At 48.1% G+C, this 21,089-nt stretch overlaps 1 protein-coding gene across 10 annotated transcripts in view; it reads right to left on the minus strand.

Moving 5' to 3' along the window:
• CHFR (checkpoint with forkhead and ring finger domains) overlaps window positions 1–21,089 on the minus strand; it is a 29,462-nt gene that overhangs the window by 7,906 nt on the left and 467 nt on the right. Inside the window, exons 2-13 of one of the 10 annotated variants that reach the window (XR_011542513.1) lie at window positions 20,773–20,916; window positions 17,050–17,149; window positions 14,492–14,601; window positions 13,592–13,651; window positions 13,233–13,442; window positions 8,168–8,335; window positions 6,389–6,548; window positions 5,331–5,485; window positions 5,078–5,240; window positions 2,689–2,831; window positions 1,058–1,169; window positions 216–299 (exon numbers count right to left, since the gene is read on the minus strand). Coding sequence is in view for 8 of the 10 variants with exons in the window: in XM_070629422.1 (XP_070485523.1) it covers window positions 216–299; window positions 1,058–1,174; window positions 2,689–2,831; window positions 5,078–5,240; window positions 5,331–5,587; window positions 6,389–6,548; window positions 8,168–8,335; window positions 13,233–13,442; window positions 13,592–13,651; window positions 14,492–14,601; window positions 17,050–17,149; window positions 20,773–20,905 (1,705 nt within the window). In the remaining 2 variants the exon portion in view is untranslated. Of the gene's footprint in view, window positions 1–215; window positions 300–1,057; window positions 1,175–2,688; window positions 2,832–5,077; window positions 5,241–5,330; window positions 5,588–6,388; window positions 6,549–8,167; window positions 8,336–13,232; window positions 13,443–13,591; window positions 13,652–14,491; window positions 14,602–17,049; window positions 17,150–20,772; window positions 21,067–21,089 lie in introns of those variants that run through there. The other 9 variants (XR_011542512.1, XM_070629424.1, XM_070629422.1 and 6 more) reach the window with 9 other exon arrangements.

Below are 21,089 nucleotides of genomic sequence, written 5' to 3' on the forward strand. Positions count from 1 at the left end.
TTCTGTTATTGCTTGGTTTTGAGCTAACATGGACTGACGCTTCTAAATGGCAAAACCTACGCAAAATGTCACGAAAAGCTAATTAATTTGTGGTGACCAACGGTAGCCTCCCCTTCCTCGGGCACACGGAAGACCACACCACCCTGTCACTGCCCTCAGGTGCACCAAGGAAATTCGCAAAGGCCAAAGTGACTCAGCTGAAGAGCCGACATTACCACAGAATGGTGCCAGGCAGCCAAGGCAGCCGGTCCGGGCGCAGCCCCAGTACAGGTGGCAGAAGGGCTGCAGGCAGACAGCACCTGTGGAAACAGAGCACAGCCACCAGGCGGGCATCTCAGGGAGGAAGAAATTCAAATAACAGGGGCCAGCCCAGTAGCACAGAGGTTAAGTTCTCACACTCCGCTTGGGTAGCCCAGGGTTTGTGGGTTTGGATCCCAGGCATGGACCTACACACCACTCATCAAGCCACACTGCAGCAGCGTCCCACATACAAAACAGAGAAAGATTGGCACAGATGTTAGCTGACACAGATGTTCCTCTTTTTGGTGAGGAAGATTGGCAACAGATGTTAGCTCAGGGCCAATCTTCCTCACCTAAATAAATAAATAAATAAACAAATAAAAGTAGGATTAAAAAAGAAATTCAAATAACCATGAAGTAAACGACAGGCTCGCTCTCAGCACTAATCCAGGAACTGTAAACTACACCATTGTAGTCCACCTACTAGATTTAAAAGCGACACAGAGAACTACCGTGGCCCTGATGTGGGGACAGATGTCAGAAGTGGACTCCAGAAGGAGAACCACCCATTATGGAAACTCGGTGTGTGATGGGGGCAGCGTTACCAATTGGTGGAAAAAGATGGATAAGATGGATTACTCAATACAGTCACGTGGGGAAAATTATTACGCAGATGAAAAAACAGAACTGCATCCGCACTTCAAACCATAGACAAAAGTGGACAGCACTGTGGAACCTGAGCCCGGAGGGACACGGGCAATGCTCTGTGGTGCGGAGGTTGCTCAGGCAGGCAGCGTGCACCCACACCCTTACTCACACTGCTGGGGGGCGATGCGGGGGTCCTGCTCGCGCTCGGCCCTTCGGTCGGGCATGGGCTGGAAGCAGCAGGTACATATGGCGTGGCTTCCCTGCAGGGTGCACACGTAATCCTGGGCTGCGGAACAGACAGGATGTCCCGGAGGTGCAAGTCAGGACACAGGCAGAAAGAGAGCAGGTTAGGCCCATATCTAGAGGACACCCACAAAGTATACATGAGGAGAGACAGACCTACGAGAAAACCCAGAGAGAACTCAGTCCTATTCTCCTAAATGGCCAAATGACAGTCTACCATTTAAACTAAGGAGTTGCTTTTTTTTTTAAGATTTCATTTTTTTCCTTTTTCTCCCCAAAGCCCCCTGGTACATAGTCGCATATTTTTAGTTGTGGGTCCTTCATGTTGTGGCATGTGGGACGCCGCCTCAGCATGGCTTGATGAGCAGTGCCAGGTCCATGCTCAGGATCCAAACCGGCGAAACCCTGGGCCACCAAAGTAGAGTGTGCGAACTTAACCACTTGGCCATGGGGCTAGCCCCTAAACTAAGGAGTTTAAATAGACCGAAAAATAGCCAAAGACATCTTTTGGTATAGTGGTTGTATCAAGATTTCAAAGATTCCTTAAAGGTTTTCTACCATTTCCTATAAGGGAAGGGCAGGCCATAAAGCACATACCATAAAACAATAAAGCAAATTCTATATTTAATCTCTGCATCCTCCAAATAAGTAAGTGACAGACCTGGAGGGCAAGACTGGTGGACCCCGCCCCGGGAGCCACGTCCAGGTGGTCCAGCCCCGAGACACTCGTCCACCACCAGGAGGCTCTATCTCTGCATGCACACTGGCTACAGGCCCCATCTCAAAGGGACTTTAGTCTGCACTCTGCAAGTAATAGAGCCCACCTGTGAGTGGCAGAGCCAGGAGCTGGCCAAGCACTGCACTGCCTGTCCCCATCCACTGGGCCTACAGGAAGCCACCGAGAAAGCCACGGCACACTGTCATGGCAGATGGTTAAGAATGTGGCTCTGGGTCACAATCCTGGGTCGGTGGCCTTGTGACAGGCTCAGGCCAACAGTGGCTAAGAGGCTGGGCCCTTGTGGGGCCACTAACCACAGAATGGCCAAGGCTGAAAGCACAGATTGCACATACCCACTTTCCCTTTCTTGATGGCACCTGAGGACTCGCCCATTGGAAACAGGCAGTGACAGAGCTCAGGGAGGCTCTGTTAACACCACAACCTGCTGCTGGAAAGTGGCCAGTCTCTCATTCGAGCAGCCCATGTGTGCTGGTCATTTGCTTCGGCAAGCACCACTGGTGATGCCATCACCAGTGATTTGGCATCACCAGTGGTGTCTGCCGAATGCCCTGAAGCAGAGGGCTGGGGGTGCCAAGTGACAGAATCAAGACTGAATCCCCAGGGGTGTCCAGGAGCGGAGGCCCACAAGTGAACAAGTTAATTATCTGGCTTAAGAGCCCAAAACAGATTATGAGAAGCAACGAGCTACAAGAGGTAGTGGGATTACTTGAGGCAGGACAGGAGAGCAGGGGGAAGCCAGAGAGAGGCCAGCAGAAATGCCAGCCAGCATCCCAAATGGTGACAGCAGAGCAACAGCACGGAAGGCGCGGCTGTCTCACCTGTTGTGACAGTGGCAGATGTTGACGGTGCGTCCCCCGGGGCCTGGGGTGCCCCTGGCTCGCTGCCGGGTCCTGGGCAGGGAAGGGGCTGCCCCGCTTGCCTTCGGTACTCGGGGCACTGTCTGCACACAACGTATGGCTGGCTGCAGGGAAAGAAGAGGCAGACCTGGAGTGTGCAGGAGTGGCGTGACAGCCGCTCTTGTGGGTGTGGGTGGTGGCGACCATGCCCCAGCCCTGACGAGAGCAGACCCAGACCCCCAGGCCCACTGGCCCCTCCTCACGCCTCAGCTCTGCACCATCTGCTGCCACGCAGTGTGTGCAGAGGGAAGGACAGAGCGCCCCCGCCTGGCACCCCGTCAGCGCTCCCTCCACAACAGCAGCTGAGGGCTCTGCTCTCTGTCACCTCCCGGCTCCCCTCCCCTGTGCTTTCCAGAGCCCTCACTCTCTTCAGCTATGCTGGGGTACTGAGACATCTCCTGCCTGCCCTCACTGCGGCACGGCATCTCCTGGGGCTGTGCACTCAGTCCCCACATGGGGCAGGATGCACTCTCACAGGTTCGATGCTGGGGGAGCTACGAACCATGTCCAGAGGTGCACTCAGCCTGCCCAGTGCACTCAGTACTTGTCACCCTGGGCACCGACGGAGTGTCTGCACATCCTTCCCTTTGTTAGAGTCAGAGCACAGTGAGCACAGTTGAATGCTGCTGTCCTCAGTGAGCCTGCCAGCCGGCGGCAGAAGCCCTGCACCACGCCGAGCTTTAGGCACTTCAGCTGAGCTATCACAGTCTGCAGACGGTAAAAAAGAGCCCACAGGGAGGACGAACACAGACGCTTCCCCTCATCTCAGCCAGGGAACACCTTCCTGGGCCTGCCACCAACAGCAGGACCCAGGGAGGGAAGAGTAGGGAAGACCTGACTAGAAAAAGCAAAAACAGTGAAAAGACGTTCAGCCTCATTTGTAAGAAAAACATTCTGTAAATGGGCACGAGGCCACCTTCCTCTCCTGCTACACCATGTCAGCAGGAATGACAGAAATCCCTCCACGCACCCCTCAGAGAGCCAGTGAGCGCCTTTTTGATGCACATTTGATGACACAAGTGTCAGAAGTCCAGCAAGGCATTCTCCAGTAAGACTTCGACCTGAGGCTTCCACCGGCATCTACTCATCTCCACGAAATAACTGGCCACGTGCACGAAACTATAAACGAAGGCCATGCACTGCAGCCCTGCTTCTCAATTAAAATTATCGGAAATAGTACAAAATCTTATGTACGGTATAATCCCATCTTCATAAAAATATTTATATTACATTCTACCTTGTTTAAAAAAAGTATGTATGACTATGTATATGAATGGCCAGATTGATATAAAATAAGGTGTTCACAGTGATTTTCGGTTTCCTTCTTCGTTTTTTTTGGTGAGGAAGATTGTCCCTGAGCTAATATCTGTGCCAATGTTCCCCTATTTTATGTGGGACACCACCACAGCATGGCTTGATGAGCGGTGTGTAGGTCCACACCTGGGGTCCAAGCCCACAAGCCCTAGGCCACCAAAGCAGAGAATGTGAACCCAACTACTATGCCACTGGGCTGGCCCCTTGGTTTCTGTTCTTTTTGCTTGACCATTACTTGCTAAATTTTGTGAAAAGAAACAAGGTTTTGTTTTTTTGTCTGTTTAAATATCATGGCCTCGACTCAAAATCCTTGATTTCTGAGTCAGGAAACATCAGCGTTCCACAGCAGATGAACCAAGGTCTCCTAGGATCACATCCTCTCAGCCAGGTGACGGTGGCTCTTCTGTAATGACATCCTGACAAATGATAAACATTGCAACTTAAATGGCAGAACCTGATGGCCACTAGATAAGCTACAGAGAGTAAGGGTGCTCATGTGGGACAAGAACATATTAAATCATAATCATGACATTTGTCATAGCCCATGAGTCAGGGAGCTGGATGAAGAGTCCGCAAATAAAAGGGTATCAGCTATGTGGTCATCATTTCTTAACAGATGTAAGTCAACCCATTATGGTGTCCACCTAAAACCTACATAGTGCTATATTTCAATTATATCTCAATAAAACTGGGAGAAAAGTGCAGATAAGCAGCAAAAAAAAAGAATAAATGTTCCATGTATATCTGGGGAAAACAAGGGTATTGGAGGAGGCAGGGCAGCAAATACCTTCAGTCACCTGGTCAGTGGCTGTCCTCAGCACCTGCCCCACTCTTGCCACACTCAAGGCAGGTGACGTCACTACCCAACATCACACGTCAGAAGTGAGTCCAGACCACCAGCTGGGAGGCAGGTGGGCTGCTCAGTGCAGAACCCAGACTCAGACACCATGCTGCCTGCCCAGCTCCTGACTCCACTCGGAGCCAGGTGCAGGCTCACCTAACATCCGAGGATTCACTGTCCACATCCGACAGCTCCAGCAGGTCCTCCGAACTCCCCTCCTCATCAGAGAAAGACCTCCTGACTTTGGGCTGCAACATGTCTTGAGTGATCTTGTTCCTGGCAGCCATGCTCCGCACATCTTCCTCACTGCGACTCTTGTCTGCAATTCAAAGAACACAGCTCTGCTGGCTGGGGGCTCCTGGGGAGAGACGCCTCGGGCTCCTGGAGCTGGGCAGGCTGTCCCACTTGCCTGGGTGCTGGAGAAGGTATGCCTCCACCAGGTTGTTGAGAATGTGGTTTTTACAGATCCGCTCAACCGGACAGCGGCAGGTGGGACACAGGGCAGAGCGCTCCATCCAGCCGGAGTAGCAGGCCGCGCAGAAGGTGTGCATGCAGGGCTGCAGGCTGAGGGCACACGGACAGGTGTCAGACACCCCCTGGGGCACTCGAGGGTAGAGGATCGGGCCACCGGCTGCAGCATGCTGGGGCACGAGGGGCACGGCCTGCCTAGAGGTGAGAAGCAGGGACTCCAGGTCACGCTGCTTCTTTCCCCAGAGGAGGATGTGGCCTTGCTCAGGCTGAGGGTTGGTTACAAAACAGAAAAGAGAGCGAACTCCCTGCCCAACAAGCCCTCTTAACTCAGCGGAACCTCAAGCCCGTGCTCCTCGTGCGGCACCCACTGCAGGCAGCATGTGTGTCCTCAGCTAACAGATGGGAGACGCCACCTGCCTTTCACAACCCACCTGAGAAATGGTCCCCGCACAAAAACACCGCATTCCACCTAAACTGCTTTAACTCAGTCCTTGTTAATTTAAAGAAGCCAGAGGCACGAGGCAATCCGTATTCCAGGAGGGATAGGAGAGGAGACTGTGACTTAGGAATACGAGGCACAGAGACACTGAGTGTAGGAAAGATCTGAATCTCCGCTAAAATTCGGACAGGCACTAACTCTTAAGTTCCCACAGACAAGCACGGAGGGCTCTCCCCAGGCACTCCTAGGCTCTTCACTCTGGGACACTTGCTGTACACTGACTGTCACACTTCCTCTGCTCGGTTAGTTCACCTGATCCATGCCTGAGGTGGCTCAGGCCACACAGGTTAGACGTGACCCATGTCTACCACAGCCACCCCCACATCAGCCTTGGTCCCGGGGCTAGGTTTCTGGCTAGTTGGCCACCCAAGTCAAATGACAATGGTAACCTCAGCAGACTCAACCCCAAACATGACTCAGAATTTGCTTCACCCATGGCCTCTGCTCCAGAGCCCACAGCCCTCCCTGGACGAGGTCCTGCGGCCATGGTGCACTACCTCACACAGTCGTGCAGCAGGTCCTGGCAGATGATGCACGTGAGCGTCTCCTCCATCTTGTCCGGCTTCACGGCCACAGTGCTGACATCCTCGAGGGCTGTGTGGGTGTCTCTACTCTGGTCCGCGACCAACATCTGCAGCTCCAGGTTGGGCTCCCCGTCTGCAAGAGAAAGGGACACGTTCTGACCGTCATGACCAGGGAGGAAACAGACTCTTGGTCTTTTGTTTTACGAACCTCTGAACCTGTGGGCAGAAGACAAAAGTTCTCACTGGTGCTCGCATTTTAAACGGCATTTTTAAGGCCCAAAATCAGCCTCATATTCCAATATGCTTAAATTCTGTTTTAGAATAGTTAACGACACAAAGGACATTTAGGACACATGGTTAAGAGATAAAGGCCAGCTGTCAAAGAGTATCTGTGTATAATGTCACTTTCGTTTAAACAAACAACATGATTCTCGATTCATGGACACGCAGGAAGGCACAGGCCACAGACTCACCAGGAGCTTTAACAACTTGCTTCTTTTCTTCTGCTAATGTGTTTTAATTTTCCTACAATGCTCATGTGTTGTTGATGACAGATTTTTATCTTTAATTAAAGAAATATTTGCACACAATTTAAAAAGTCAAATATTTAAAAGAAAACGGAAGCAGCAGTCGTCTGTCACAGCCTCTCCCCACCTCCAAGCTCCCTCTCAGGAAGCCACTCTCACACCTTTCCAGTTTCTCCTGCATGCACTGCCGTGCCCTGACCTCTAACGCTGCACCTAGGTTGACCGACATCATCTCCCAGCCTCTATTATGGTGGAGAAGGATTTTGCCCCCAGGCCCCCTTCCTAGTACTGCTGTAACACGACTGCTGGCTCAGGATATGGTACTGCTGTTTATCATGCTTAAGTATTCACTGCCGAGACAAATAGAACACTAGAGCTAAGTTTTCTTTCTTATACAATTTTTCATTCTTGCTGGAGTTAAAAATGGCTTCAATTTTATACTTGCTTACCTTTTTCTGTACCTGTTGATGAGTCTTCCCACACCCTCCCCAAGCTGATAATTCAATTTCCCACTCATCACATCAGATAATCTCATTTTTGTCCCCCAGGCCCCTCCTGGAGCCATCCTGTCACACCGCTCCAATCTGAGAGCTGCTCGCAGGCCTGTCAACCAGCTACTATCTTACCACAACATTCCCAAATATTTTTTACAATCTTTTAACTTTAGCTTTTAAAGTGTAGGTTATTCTCTAAATCATCTTTAATGTGAAAGTTCAAACTATCACTTAAAGATAACTTAGTGTTAAAAACTAGTTGTCAGGGGCTGGCCCTGTGGTGCACTGGTTAAGTATGGTGCATTCTGCTTTGGCGGCCAGGGTTTGCAGGTTCTGATCCTGGGCGCAGACCTATACCACTTGTCGGCGGCCATGCTGTGGCGGCAACACACATATAAAGTGGAGAAAGACTGGCAGTAGATGTTAGGTCAGGGCTAACCTTTCTCAGCAAAAAAGAAAAATTGGTTGTCTTATCAGGATAGAGTGGCATTGTTTCCAGACTAGGAGTTTATCCTGATAGTAGACAATTTGATCCCAATGATGCAAACAGGAAAGAAAAGGCCCAGATTTCCATTTGGAAAATGTTGAAGTACCAAAGATGTCAGCCTGAGACAATGTCCTCATGCTTTTGCAGAAGATGAGGCCCCATCGGGAATGGACCAGACAGTCCCATTGGGGCCCCAAGGCACTCACAAGAGGGTGAAGGATACACAGAAACACGAGACTCTGACCTCCTTTCATTCTCTTCTTAATGGGTTCCAAATCTTCCTGATCCTGGGGTTCCAACAGAGAAAAGGATGCTCCCTCTCTGTCTGGGAAAGCTGAAGGGAGGCTGGAGATCTCATCACTTGCCTTGGAGGGACCACACCCTTTTGGGGAGACATCTGCATCTCTGGAGCCTGAGAAAGGGAAGGGACAAACAAGAGAGGTTCTGATTTATCTGCCTTGGAAGGAGAGAGCGTTTGGGGTAACGCACCACTGATTCAAACCAGGTGCAGGTAATCCACAATGCCTTATTTTGAAAATAAATGCTTACTAAAAATACTTGTTTACTCAACTCACATTTCTTAAATGCATTTGTGCCCAACGTTGTGCTCGGTAGAGCTGGGGGCAGGTAGCATCTTCACAGTGAAAAAAATGCAGAGATGTTTGTGATGGGGATCAGCCCTTGCACAGTGTAACATGGGGCCAGTCCACATGCTGGTAATCACGTCACACACACTATGCTCTAGACAGTGTTAACACAGAGGTACAAGTGAAGTCGAGAGCTTCCAGAAGAGGGATGCAGCAGGCTGCAGACTGCAAGGAGATGAAGACGAGAGAGGAGATGGCAATGATGAGTGCGAACTGTTTTCCAGACAGTGTGATAAAGGGAAGGAAGGGAGAGAGTGACTCGCAGGGAAAGTACTGATCTACATAAGCAAGAAACTCAAGTCACACTGAAATGAACTGGGCACAAAGCTATGGAAACTTTCCAATAACTTTTATCTTAGCAAAGACCTAGTTTATAATATGACAGTATAATACATATCTAGTCTATAATATTCATATGGTGTTACTATTTTGAAAAAGCTAGAAACTGGCCTACAGCAGCTGAAAAAAAAAAGTGAGAATTGTTTGGGAACAAATGAACTCGGACACTAAGGGAGGAAAACAGGCAGCTTCCTGGGCAGGTTCTTGGTGCTGGTTTTCACTCCTGCTGTGGTCTCGAGGGCCTTCTGCGCTCAGGAGGGCTTCTCACTCCAGAAGAAGATTATGATGATGGTACCTCCCTGACAGGCACGTGGTGAGAAGTAACTTCACACTTATCAAAAGCCCTTGGTGCCCTACCTCACATTTAGCAGCTAAGTATTAGTAAGTATTAACTATGGTTGTTTTGTTAGTATGCATACACTTAGGCACTCAGATAGAAACATTTCCCCAAGTTGTCATAATTGGAGCTAACCTTTCCATTTGAACAATTTGCCTACAGCAGTATTTTTTTCTGATCATGCTTTTATTCTTTTAAATTACACAAGTAATATACGAATGCATTGCCCTTTTACGGCAGAATATTCCATCGTGTGTGTAGGTATATGTGTGTATATAATACATATACATACTATACAACATATATATAATATACACACACATTTTCTTCACCCATTCATTCATCCATGGACACTTACGTTGTCTCCATATCTTGACTATTGTGAACAATGTTGCAGTGAACATGGGAGTGTAGATTTCTTTCAAGACAGTGATTTCACTTCCTTTGGATATATGTCAAGAAATGGGATTGCTAAATCACATGGCAGTTCTATTTTTAACTTTTTGAAGATCCTCCATACTATGTTCCATAGTGGTTGCCCCAATTTACATTGCCAGCAAGGGCACACAAAGGTTCCCTTTTCTCCACATCCTCACCAGCATTTCTTACCTTTTGACTTTTTGACAATAGTCATCTAGCAGGTGTGAGGTGGTACCTCACTGTGGTTTTGATTTGCATTTCCCTGATGATTAGTGGCATCTTTGCATTGAGCATCTTTTCATGTACTTGTAGGCCATCTGTATGTCTTCTTTGGAAAAAGGTCTATTCAGCTCTTCTGCCCATTCTTTAATCAAACTGTGTTTTTTGCTATTCAGTTGTATGAGTTCTTCATAAAGTTTGGATATCAACCTTTTATCAGATACATGATTTGCAAATATTATCTCCCATTCCACAGGCTGCCTTTTCATGTTATTGATGGTTTTCTTTGCTGTGCAGAAGCCTTTAAGCTTGATGTAGTCCCATTTGTTTATTTTCAGTTTTGTTGCCTTTGCTTGTGGAGTCAAAGCACTGCCCTTTTTTTTTTTTGAGGAAGATGAGCCCTGAGCTAACTGCTGCCAATCCTCCTCTTTTTTCTGAGGAAGACTGGCCCTGAGCTAACATCCATGTCCATCTTCCTCTACTTTATATGTAGGACGCCTACCACAGCACGGCGTGCCAAACGGTGCCATGTCCACACCTGGGATCTGAACCGGTGAACCCTGGGCTGCCGAAGTGGAATGTGCAAACTTAACCACTGTGCCACCAGGCCAGCCCCAAAGCACTGCCCTTTTAAAGAAATTAGAACATCATCAAAAAATTATCAAAAAAAAAATTATCAAAACCTGACCATTCACACTTACATTGTGCTATACATAAAAAGAGAATAGAAAAAACTCTACTGCTAAAATAGGTTTTCTTTATAGGCCAGAGCTGTTTTGTGCTTCACTTCTGAAGAGTTACAATAACCACAAAACGCTCAGCTTAGGACCAGAGACAAGGCACATTTGGTCTGGTTGGAGATTTGTACTCAATCCCAAATGCCCATAACCTTCCATCTTATCTGAGCTTGTATGTGACACGCTCTGGGGCCACACTCAGGTATGCTGAATACTTCTCTCGGGGCTGCCATTACGTGGGGGGAGACTTCAGGTGAGCGGAACCAGCAGTGGAGCAGCACCCACCCCAGCTGTGTGTGCCTCTGCAATTGAAGGATCCCGGACAATGCTGTGAACGGCGTGTGGGCCTCTAGAACCTGTAGAACTTCAGCCATCCGTGTAGTTTTTCCATTTCTGGCATGTTTTCATCTTGAGAGTGTGATTGCCTTTTCTTTCACTCAAGACTTTGAGGTAATGATGCTAAAACAGAGGAAAATCAAAAGGCCTCTGAGAAACTGGGATTACAGTTTAGGAGTTACCAGGAGACAGGCCAGTGGGCCTCTTTTTGTCACTGGTTTGGTCTACATAGCCCCTCTTCTCTCTGACGTGCTGGGTGAGACTCACAAGGCACTCACTGTCCACAGCCTTTCTTGCTACTAAGCATGGCTAATGAGCATCTAAGAAGCCCTGAAAAGTCACAACCACACACCACAATGGTGTTCCTCAGACAGCAGGGGTGTCACAGATCTGGGAAAAGAGTGAACTATGCTTCTTGGAGCGTGTTGCTGCTGAGGATTTAGGCACAGGTGGGCACAGGGGCCTCTGGACAAAGAAGGTGGGGGGTGCTACAAAGCCATAAGGAGGATAACAAACAGGAAGTGGAGCTGCATGCCTCAAAAAAGAGGAACAGTATTGGCAAGTAAAAAGCCAAATTCACAAAAAATCGATACAGGTTCAAACGATGTGGGAGAAGACCTTCACTCAAGGAGGCATACTGAGTCCTGCGTTTCCTGCCTCTCCTTCCCCACGTCCCACCAGAACAGATGTAAAACTAAGGACTATTCTGCAGCAGAGCAGCCAGATTGGCAAATGGGATGGATTTCTCCAGAAATCTTCTGGGAGAGAGTTCTTTGCTGCTGCTGAGCAGTCGACAGAGCCACTTGAAACAAAAGCCCTTTTCACAGAGGCTCCCCTGTCCTGCTTTTGAATGTGGTTGTGATGGCTAGAGCCCTGGCAGCCATCTTGCAACCACAAGATGAAAAGTAAGAGGACAAAGAGGCAACATGCGATGGACAGAAAGTGTCTGGTGACATCCTGAGCTGATGAGCCAGGGCTAAGCTGTGTATCTCCAGACTGTGTCTGGGAGCCAGGTTTTCTGTTACTCACATCCAATCACACCCTCACTGAAATTTAAGAGGGTCTTCTCTCCATAAAAAGTCTGTAGACGGGCCAGCCCCGTGGCCTAGTGGTTAAGTTCAGCAGACTCTGCTTCGGAAGCCTGGGTTCAGATTCTGGGTGCAGACCTACACCACTCATTGGTGGCCATGCTATGGCAGTGACACACACATGAAATAGCGGAAGACTGGCACAGATGTTAGCTCAGGGCAAATCTTCCTCCAGCAAAAAGAGGAAGATTGGCAACAGATTTTAGCTCAGGGTAAATCTTCCTCAGCCAAAAAAGAATCTGTAGAGTGCTCCACAATGTAAAAATGAGAGAGCAAGCATTCTAGGGATAAATAAGAATTATCCCAAAACTAGCTGAAGAAGGCTATAAAACTTCACTGAAGAACATCAAAGAGCTCAATAAATAGGGAAAAATACCATTTTCCTGGGTATTGTAAAAATGTCCGTTCTCCCCAAATCAAAATCTCAACACTTTTTAAACTTGAAAAGTTAATTCTAAAGATAATCCAGAAGGAAAATAGCTAAGAGAGTAAACTAAAACAATTAATACATAGAGTGTGATCCAATTTAGGAAATATATGTATACATCTATTCTACATTCTAACCCTACAAGGAAACATTCGCGTCACGCTGCACCAAGATGGTCTGAACTTCTTCTAGTGACCGGGGAGGAAAGTAAAGAATTCATGCTGTAAGGACCAGTATATGTAAAACTGGTTAAATCATATGCTCCTCTGGGTGAGTCTTGAAAACATGGTGCCGAGTAAAAGCAGCCAGATATAAGAGGCCACATAGTGTGTGATTCCATTTATACGCAGTGTCCAGAACAGGCACAGCCAGAGGGACGGGACGCAGATTACTGGCTGCCAGGGGAGGATGAGCAGTGACTGCTGGTGGGTACAGGGTCTCCTTTTGGGATGATGAAAATGTTCTGGAATTAGATAGTGGTGATAGCTGCACAACACTGTGAAGACAGCAAAACTAACTGAAGTGTACTTTGGGTGATTTTTATGGTATGTGAATTACATCCCAATAAAACTGTAAAAAATACCACAGAACTATGGGCCCTCACCTTCAGCATTTCTCTTGGGGATGGAAGATGAAGACAATATTTACTACCACTGAGAGCCCGACGCCACCTCTGAATTCCTTAGTGGCTTATCCATTTCTGCGACAACACGGCTCAGGATTAGTGAATGCAGCTCCCACCCAAGATCCCCATCTCACCAGAGCTGGAGGGAGGCACTCGCCCTGCAGAGGTGGGCTCTGTGGAAGAGGTAGAGGCCGTGGGGAAGAGGGCCGACATTGACGTTGATGGCTGTGGTTCCTCAAAGCACACCTGAGTGGTGGGCGACGATGGCAGGACCTGGGGCTCGTCACCTCGCCCGGCCCCTGAGGTATCTTTGGTGACGTGGAACACGTTTTCTTTATTAGCTTCTGTAAGCACAAAAGGAGTAGGAGGAGCGCACTGAAGGCTCAGGTGGAGCACCGCTGCTCCTGGGAGGGCACCCCAGCAGATCAAGAGGTGCCTCAAACAATCGACAGCCCTTCACACGCACCCACTGCTTGGCTACGATCTCACTTACCAAAGCAGTCCTGTGTCATGCTTTGCTTCTCATGCAAAGATTCGTAGAGGTATGCCACATCTAAAAGGAAATTGACCACCTCAGTGCAGGGTCAGCCCACGTACCAGCGAGAACTCATTTTTTTCTTCTGTTGCCTCCAGTTACTTCGCAGTCACTCTGTCCCTGTTGACTATTTTGACTTATCAGCTAGTAACATTCACCAGTTTAAGGGATTTTAAAACCAGTGATCCAGACGACTTAACCAACATTAAAATAATTAAGCCTCAGGAGAAAACGTCTGGAACCAGGAGGCAGACTGAGGGAAGGTGAAGCGACAGCTGGGTGATGAATCTCTGCCTTGCTCATCCTTTCGAACGACCAGAATGAGCAGACATAAGGCCCGTCCGTGTGGCCAGGGGCTGGCTTTGACTGTGCCTGCGACAACCTCAGGAATATTGGTGCCTTCTTCCTGTTTCGGGGGTGGCCTTCAAAAGACTCCCCTAACTCTCCTTCTTCCACAAACAGACACTCACAGCTGCAACAGCCCTAATGGAAGCCAGTCTAACCTCTGCAGTCTCCTTAACGTCTCCAAAAGCGGAATGTCAATGCTTTCAGAGCCTAGAATAGGTCTTATCCCCATAACACAGACTCCTCTATGTCACCGAACCATCCTCATTCACGGCCCCTTGGCTGCCATTCCGAGAGCACGGCTCCTGACCACGTGTCATTTCTGACTGCAAAGCCAACGCTCCCATTCCTCAGCAGACAACACTCACACCCAGAAGCTCTGCCAACAATAAAGGAACGTAGCTAACACTGACCTTCCTACAGGCACTCTCCTTCCACGAGGCCAGCCGGCTGTGGCAGGACTTCCCCACCATACGCCACCCACATGTCCACCCCAGCAGGTCCCCTTCTTACTGTGTTCTGGCTCATTCTTCCTGTACACCAAGTAGATGACATCCCCGGTCTGTAAAGGGCAAATCTGCTTCTTAACAACCTTCAGCTTGTTAATTACCGTTCCATTTGTGCTGGAAAGACAACAAAAATGCAATTTATCCTACTTAAAATAACTTGGAGTTAAAAATGTCTTTTTCTAACACCGCTAGTGAAGCAGTTCAATACCACCACTTTGAAAATGATAAACACTCACAGGAATGACGTCACTACTTAATGAGGCACACACACAAGTGCTGCCATACAATTCTCTTGAGAACAGCCTGCCTGTGGCCCTTACTGACAGCCCGACAGTCTCATCAAGTGTTGAACACCTCCATGCTCCGACGCCACACTCTCCGCCCTCCGCCTCCTGGGGTCGCGGCACTGCTAAGTGCCACGCTCTGATTGCCAGCTTCTCTCCTGCTCCTGCACTCAGCTCTGCGCACTGCTCTAGCCCTCCCTCCCGCAGTCAGACGTGGGTCAGTTTACTCCTCACACACTGATCATGCCTATGAGATGGCTCCAGCAGAAGCAAACAAATGCTGGGCTTCTGATGGGAAGATGGCATGGTCCCTGCAGTTGGAAGGTCGCTCCCGTCAGTCAGGGACCCACTGCGTGTGGGACAGGCGCAGGGTGTCGCGGGATAGACAGAAGCCTGAGTCAGCAGGGCTGGGAAGTACTTCCCTGGGGAGGGCCTCCTGAGTGGACACCCGACACAACTTCAGAGGTGGGTGAGCACAGCCTGGGCAAGGGGACAGCGGGCAGGACAAAAGCACAACTCGGCAAGTGGGCAAACTGACGCAGTATCAGGCACTCAAACCACCCCTGCCTGAACCCTACGGATTCTCTCCTGAGGCCTCTGTGCTGAAGAGGCTTCACTTCTACGTCTGAGCACATGTCACCGCTTTCATTTTCTGTAAAGGGCCAGACAGTAAACAGCTCAGGCTGGGCAGTTACACAAGCTCTGGCCCAACTACTCAGCTCTGCCACTGTCGCATGAAAGCAGCCAGACTACGAACTGCAGGGCCGTGGCCACATCCCAGTAAAACTGCACTTACAAAAGACACAGGGCTGCCACCATACTGCCTGGCTTCCCCTCACAAGCCATCCTCACCCTCTTTCAAACCAAAAGTCTGATTTCACCCTTCTGCTTAAACCCCTCTGATAACTTCTCACTCTCCCAGGTTGAAGTCCAGACTCCCTAGCGTGGACACTGGGGCCTTCCTGCTCGAGTCTACTGCCCAGCTTTGCAATCACCACTCACTCTGACCACGCAGGGCCTGCTCATGCCCCTGGGCCTCTGCACCTGCGGCTCCTTCTGTCTGGAACAGCCCCTTCCCTCCAGCCACCTCAGCCAAGGCATGCAGCAGCCTCCAGCAGCGGGAAAAGGCATGGAGGGGATTCTCTCCCAGAGCCCCCAGAAGGAGCTCACCCTGCCAACACCTTGAACTTAGGCCAATGAAACCTGGGTTGGATTTGGGACCTCCAGAACCATAAGATCATAGATTTGTATTGTTTTAAGCCACTAAATTTGTGGTAGTTTGTTACAACAGCCACAGGAAGCTAATACCGCTGTAGAGGCAGTGTGGGGAAAGCCAGGACCTGACACAGGAGGATGGCTCTAGAACCAGCAGTTACTGTCCATTGCGCTGAGAAATAAAGAACTCCATCTGCCATCTACTAGAAGAGGGGGAGGAGCATCTGTTCTTCCTAATAAAACCTAATTCCTAGTCTTCCAAGAGCGCCCGACCTCTACAGAAATAAAAAAATCATTTGGTGGGAAAGGCACACTCTCAACGTACTGCGGGAAGGGCACCTGCCACCTGTACCAGGTTTAACGCAGGCACATTTGGACCCAGCACTCCTTCCCACAAACATATTCCAAGAAAATGATCAGACATAAATGCAAAGAGCCTTGGAGGAGAGTCACTGCAGTGTCATTTATAACAAGAAAAAGCCAAAACAATAAATTTCCATCAGTAAGGGAGCTGACAAATAAGTTGCTATATAACAATAACGAAAAAGACACGAGAGATCTAGACGTACTGACATGTCAAGCACTCCATAAACATGAGTGACAAAAGCAGAAACGACAATATAAATAGCATAACCTCACTAATACAAAATAAACGTGTATGTATTTTTAATGGGTGAGTGGGATTTTGGAAAGCTTTTCACTTTTGTGTATTACTTATGTTGTACAAGAACTAAGGAAAAAAAGAAAGATTTTTTTGATCAGGGGAAATACGTCTAACTTGAATAGATTTGAATGAACCAAAAGTTTATTACTGCCTTTTAAGTCGTATTTCTGAGATATTTTTGCTTAAATCTAAATACATTCAGGAAGTGTCACAGACACCGAAGCATCACTGAGCTTCCCATCCTGGAAACCAGAGAATCCACTTCCTCACACCTCGAGAGCCCAGCAAACCACGGTGGCACAGAAAACGAGCCCTCGCTTCTTCCCCACAGTTACCAGCTTCAAGTCAGCTTCCTGAAGCAACACGAGAAAGCAGAAAAGAACTTCAGAAAGAGCTTACCTGGTATCCTCCAGTGATACCTGACCAGATTTTTCATCCACTGTAATTTTACAGTGATCTCCAGAGACCAGCTTATTGCCAGGGAACGAAAGGTCACAACCTTAAACAGACAGGGGACAGGCTGGTTACGACCGTGAGGAACATGCACAACCCGGCCCCTTGCTTAACCAAAGCACATGACTGGAAACCAGGACCCATACTGCACACACACAAGGAGACAAAACTTAATCAAATAAGGTACAAAGAAATTTTTTAAAAAGCATTTAAGTGTTAATCCAAAACAAAGGGATAGGGACTGCGTCTTGAACCTTCCTGACTCTCATTACCTAGAGGATACCCCATCAACACCTCCAGCTACACATCAAGAGCTTCTTGGTGACAATTTTACAATATGCACACATATGCAGCTAGCCTGGTAAATATTACAGAACTTTAAAAAAACTAAGGGGCTTAATTAAATAATCCTTCAGTATCTTAACTCAATCCTTAATTTCTTCTCTGTGTAATCTAAGGTTTCATAAATCATCACAAAATTGAAGCAATGACAGAGAGTCATAGAAAATATGACTGAGCAAATTATCATAGGCATACGCATGTTTAATAAAATTTAAAACAGAAGGGGGATGCGCCTACAGCTGAATACAATCACTCCATCTGCCTTAAATGCAAGGGACAAATTCTCAAATACTTTGCTCTCTCCTTATCAAAAAAATAAAGCTTTCAGGAGCTTTTTAATATCCCATATACAATATACAATAGGTTTATACTATATCTGCTAAGATTTACAGTAGCTTTATTTTTAATAACCTACAGTGGGAAGCAATATAAGTGTCCATCAACTGGTCGTCAATTAACAAACTGTGACACATCCAAACAATAGACCACTACTGATACACACAACAGCAAGGATGAACCTCAAAAGCATTACGCCAAGGGAAGGAAGCCAGACACAAAAGCCTGGTGGAATACTGTGAGTCCACTTAGATGACATTCTGGAAAAGGCAGAACTATAGGGATAGAGATCAGATTGGTGGATGCCAGGAGCTAGGGGTGAGGCAAGGGGACTGACTCCAAAGGGCCAGCAGTGAACTTTCTGGAGTGATGAAATGTTCTACATCTTGACTGTAGTGGTGGTTTCATTTCTCAAAACTCACTGAACACCTAAAAGAGGAGAATTTTAGGGGTTGGCCTGGTGGCACAGTGGTGGTTAAGTTCACGCACCACACTTCAGCAGCCCAGGTTTTGCAGGTTCGGATCCCAGGTGTGGACCTACACACCACTTATCAAGCCATGCTGTGGCGGCACCCCACATACAAAGTAGAGGAAGATTGGCACAGATGTTAGCTCAGGGCCAGTCTTCCTTACACACCAAAAAAGGGTGTGTGTGTGAATTTTACTATATGTGAACTATACTTCCACGGACCTTAAGTATTAGAAATCTTATTTGCACAAACACTTTAAATTATGAGAAGTACTTTGTTACGTTTATCTAAGGCGAATTTCATTTGTGCTCAACATCATCCCAGTACACTGAGCATAACCACCAGGATAGTCTCCTTGCAGCCCCAAACCCAAGACTAGTCACTGTGTCACTGGAGTGGGTTTTCAACAGGCTTCTTCACACTGGAACATCAGCATTCTAATTTGGAACTGAGATACTTTGTGCTAAAGCTCTATTCTTGGCATTTGCCCTGCTTGTCATTCAGTTGGTTCAATCTCTCACATGCTTAGTACACATTTCTGCCACTCCCCTAGAGTGGGGACCTCTTTGGGAAGGCGAAGCCCTCATTTCCCTTCCCACATATCAGTTCAGCTCTCTTTTTTCCTCAAAATAATACCCTGTATATAGCAAGAGTGTAATCATTTTAAAATAAATATAATCAAGTTCTACAACTCTTACAGAATGTTTGTGTGCCACCAAAATTTCTATGTTGGAGCCCCAACCCCCAATGTCACTGGATATAGAGATATGGCCTGTGACGAGGTGACAAAGGGTAAATGAGATCATTAAGATGGGGCCTTAATCTGACAGGGCTGTGCCATTACAAGAGGAGGAGACACCAAGGCTCTCTCTCCCCACAGTAGACACAGCAAGAAGGCAGCCGGCTGCAATCCAGGAAGAGGCTCTCACCAGGAAACAAATCCACTGGCACCTTGATCTTGGACTTCCCAGACTCCAAAATTGTGAGAAATAAATTTCTGTTGTTTAAGCTTCCTGGTCTGTGGTATTTTGTTATGGCAGCCTGAGCAGACTAATAAAGCAACCTTTACATTTTGCTGGAAAGGTTAATACATTCACTGGAAGCACTTCTATTAAGAAATAGACTAACTCAACAACACAGTTTTGCTCCTTGTATCAATGCGTAAAATGATGTTATTACAATGTTGTGTTATAGCAACAATGGCTAACATTAAGTGCTAACTCTAAGCCAGGCTCCTTCTAAGCACTTCACATGTACAATCTCATTTAATCCTCAGTGATTCTATAAAGTAGGTAGAAAGACACAGAAAGGTAAGTTGTTAGCCCAAAGCAAGTTACGTGGCGGTGCCAGGTTGGAAACACAGGCAGTTTGTCTCCAGGGCTTCTGCTCTTCACCAAACTTCCTATTACATCAATGAAAGACAATTAATGCATTTTTCAAGAGTTTCTAATGATATGCAGGTATATTTTCAAATTTGTAAAGAAAGATTTTTTTTAACTTGATATGGGGATTTAAGACCGCCAAAAAAACCCTCCCCAGACAAAAACAGGTGCAGGTACATGATAAGGGGTAAAATAGAACCAAAAAACATTTACTTTTAAACAGGAATCTTTCGAATTCTTTCTTCTTTAAAGTATAACATCAGAGAGATAATTAATTTTCAGACAAACAATATTTTTCTTGGCCTGACCAGTGCACTTTTCTCCCTGCAGGAAGGCTCCAAGCGAGGCCAAAGTACCAGATGGCTGTTCAGGAGTTTAGAGCAGTAAGTGTGAGAGTGAGGGCACGTTTCTCACTAGCTGTGTGACTTTGTTCCAGTCTTTAGATTCCCAGATTCACTAAATCAACAAACATTTGAGCAGCTCTACTCTAAGAGCTGAGACTTGAGATGTTTTTAATGTAGCCATCTACAGCTACAAATTTCCATCCGAGCACTGCTTTAGCTGCATCCCATAAGTTTGGGCACATTATATTTTCATTTATCTGAAGGTATTTTCTAATTTCCCTTGTGACTTCTTCTTTGACCTATTGGTTGTTTAAGTGTGTTACTTAATTTCCACATATCTGTGAATTTTCCAGTGTTCCTTGTAACTGATTTCTAATTTCATTCCATCAAGATCAAAAAAGATGCTCTGTGTAGTAATGAACTTAAAAAGATTGCATTCTGGGGAAAAAATGCACCTACTGCAGAAAGTTGTAATGAGGATTAAATAATTTGCACGAAGCACTCAGAACTGACCGGGCAAACCCATAAGTGAATAAATGGCAGCTCTTACAGGACAGCTCACTCCACTGGAAAAACTGGATAGCACAGCGCGCCCTGCCCAGGGGCCTCCCACAGCCTGGTGGGCCCTGTCTCGCCCAGCCACCGTCCCCAGGGCCCAGGTCCCCGCCCCTCAGCCCCTGTCCCACGTCCTCCGCCCCCGGTCCCCGATCTCCGTCCTCCAGCCCCTGTCCCACGTGCCCCACCCCACGTCCCCCGATCCCCGCCCCCAGCCCTCGGCCCAGTCCCGCCCCGCACCTCTCCTCCGCCCGATGGTCCACTCGCGTTTCCTCAGGAGGACGTGCGGCTCGCCCTCCTCGGCGCCCAGGCGGAGGAGCCTTCCCCACGGCTGCTGCTGCGGCGGCTGCTCGCCCTCCGCCGGCCGCTCCATCGGATTCACATCTGACGAAACCCGGAAACATCTGTGAGACTCGGGACCGCAGAGGGAGACGCTGGGCCCGCCTCCCCCCGCCCCGCGACCCTCCGGCCTCGGCGCCCACGCCACGCCGCGGCGGGCCGGGCCGCACGCCTCAGGCCTCCCGGGTCCCGCCCGCCGGCCCGCAGCCCGCGCCGTC

This window comes from Equus przewalskii, chromosome 7 (genome assembly GCF_037783145.1).
Source record: "Equus przewalskii isolate Varuska chromosome 7, EquPr2, whole genome shotgun sequence".
Classification (NCBI taxonomy): Eukaryota; Metazoa; Chordata; class Mammalia; order Perissodactyla; family Equidae; genus Equus; species Equus przewalskii.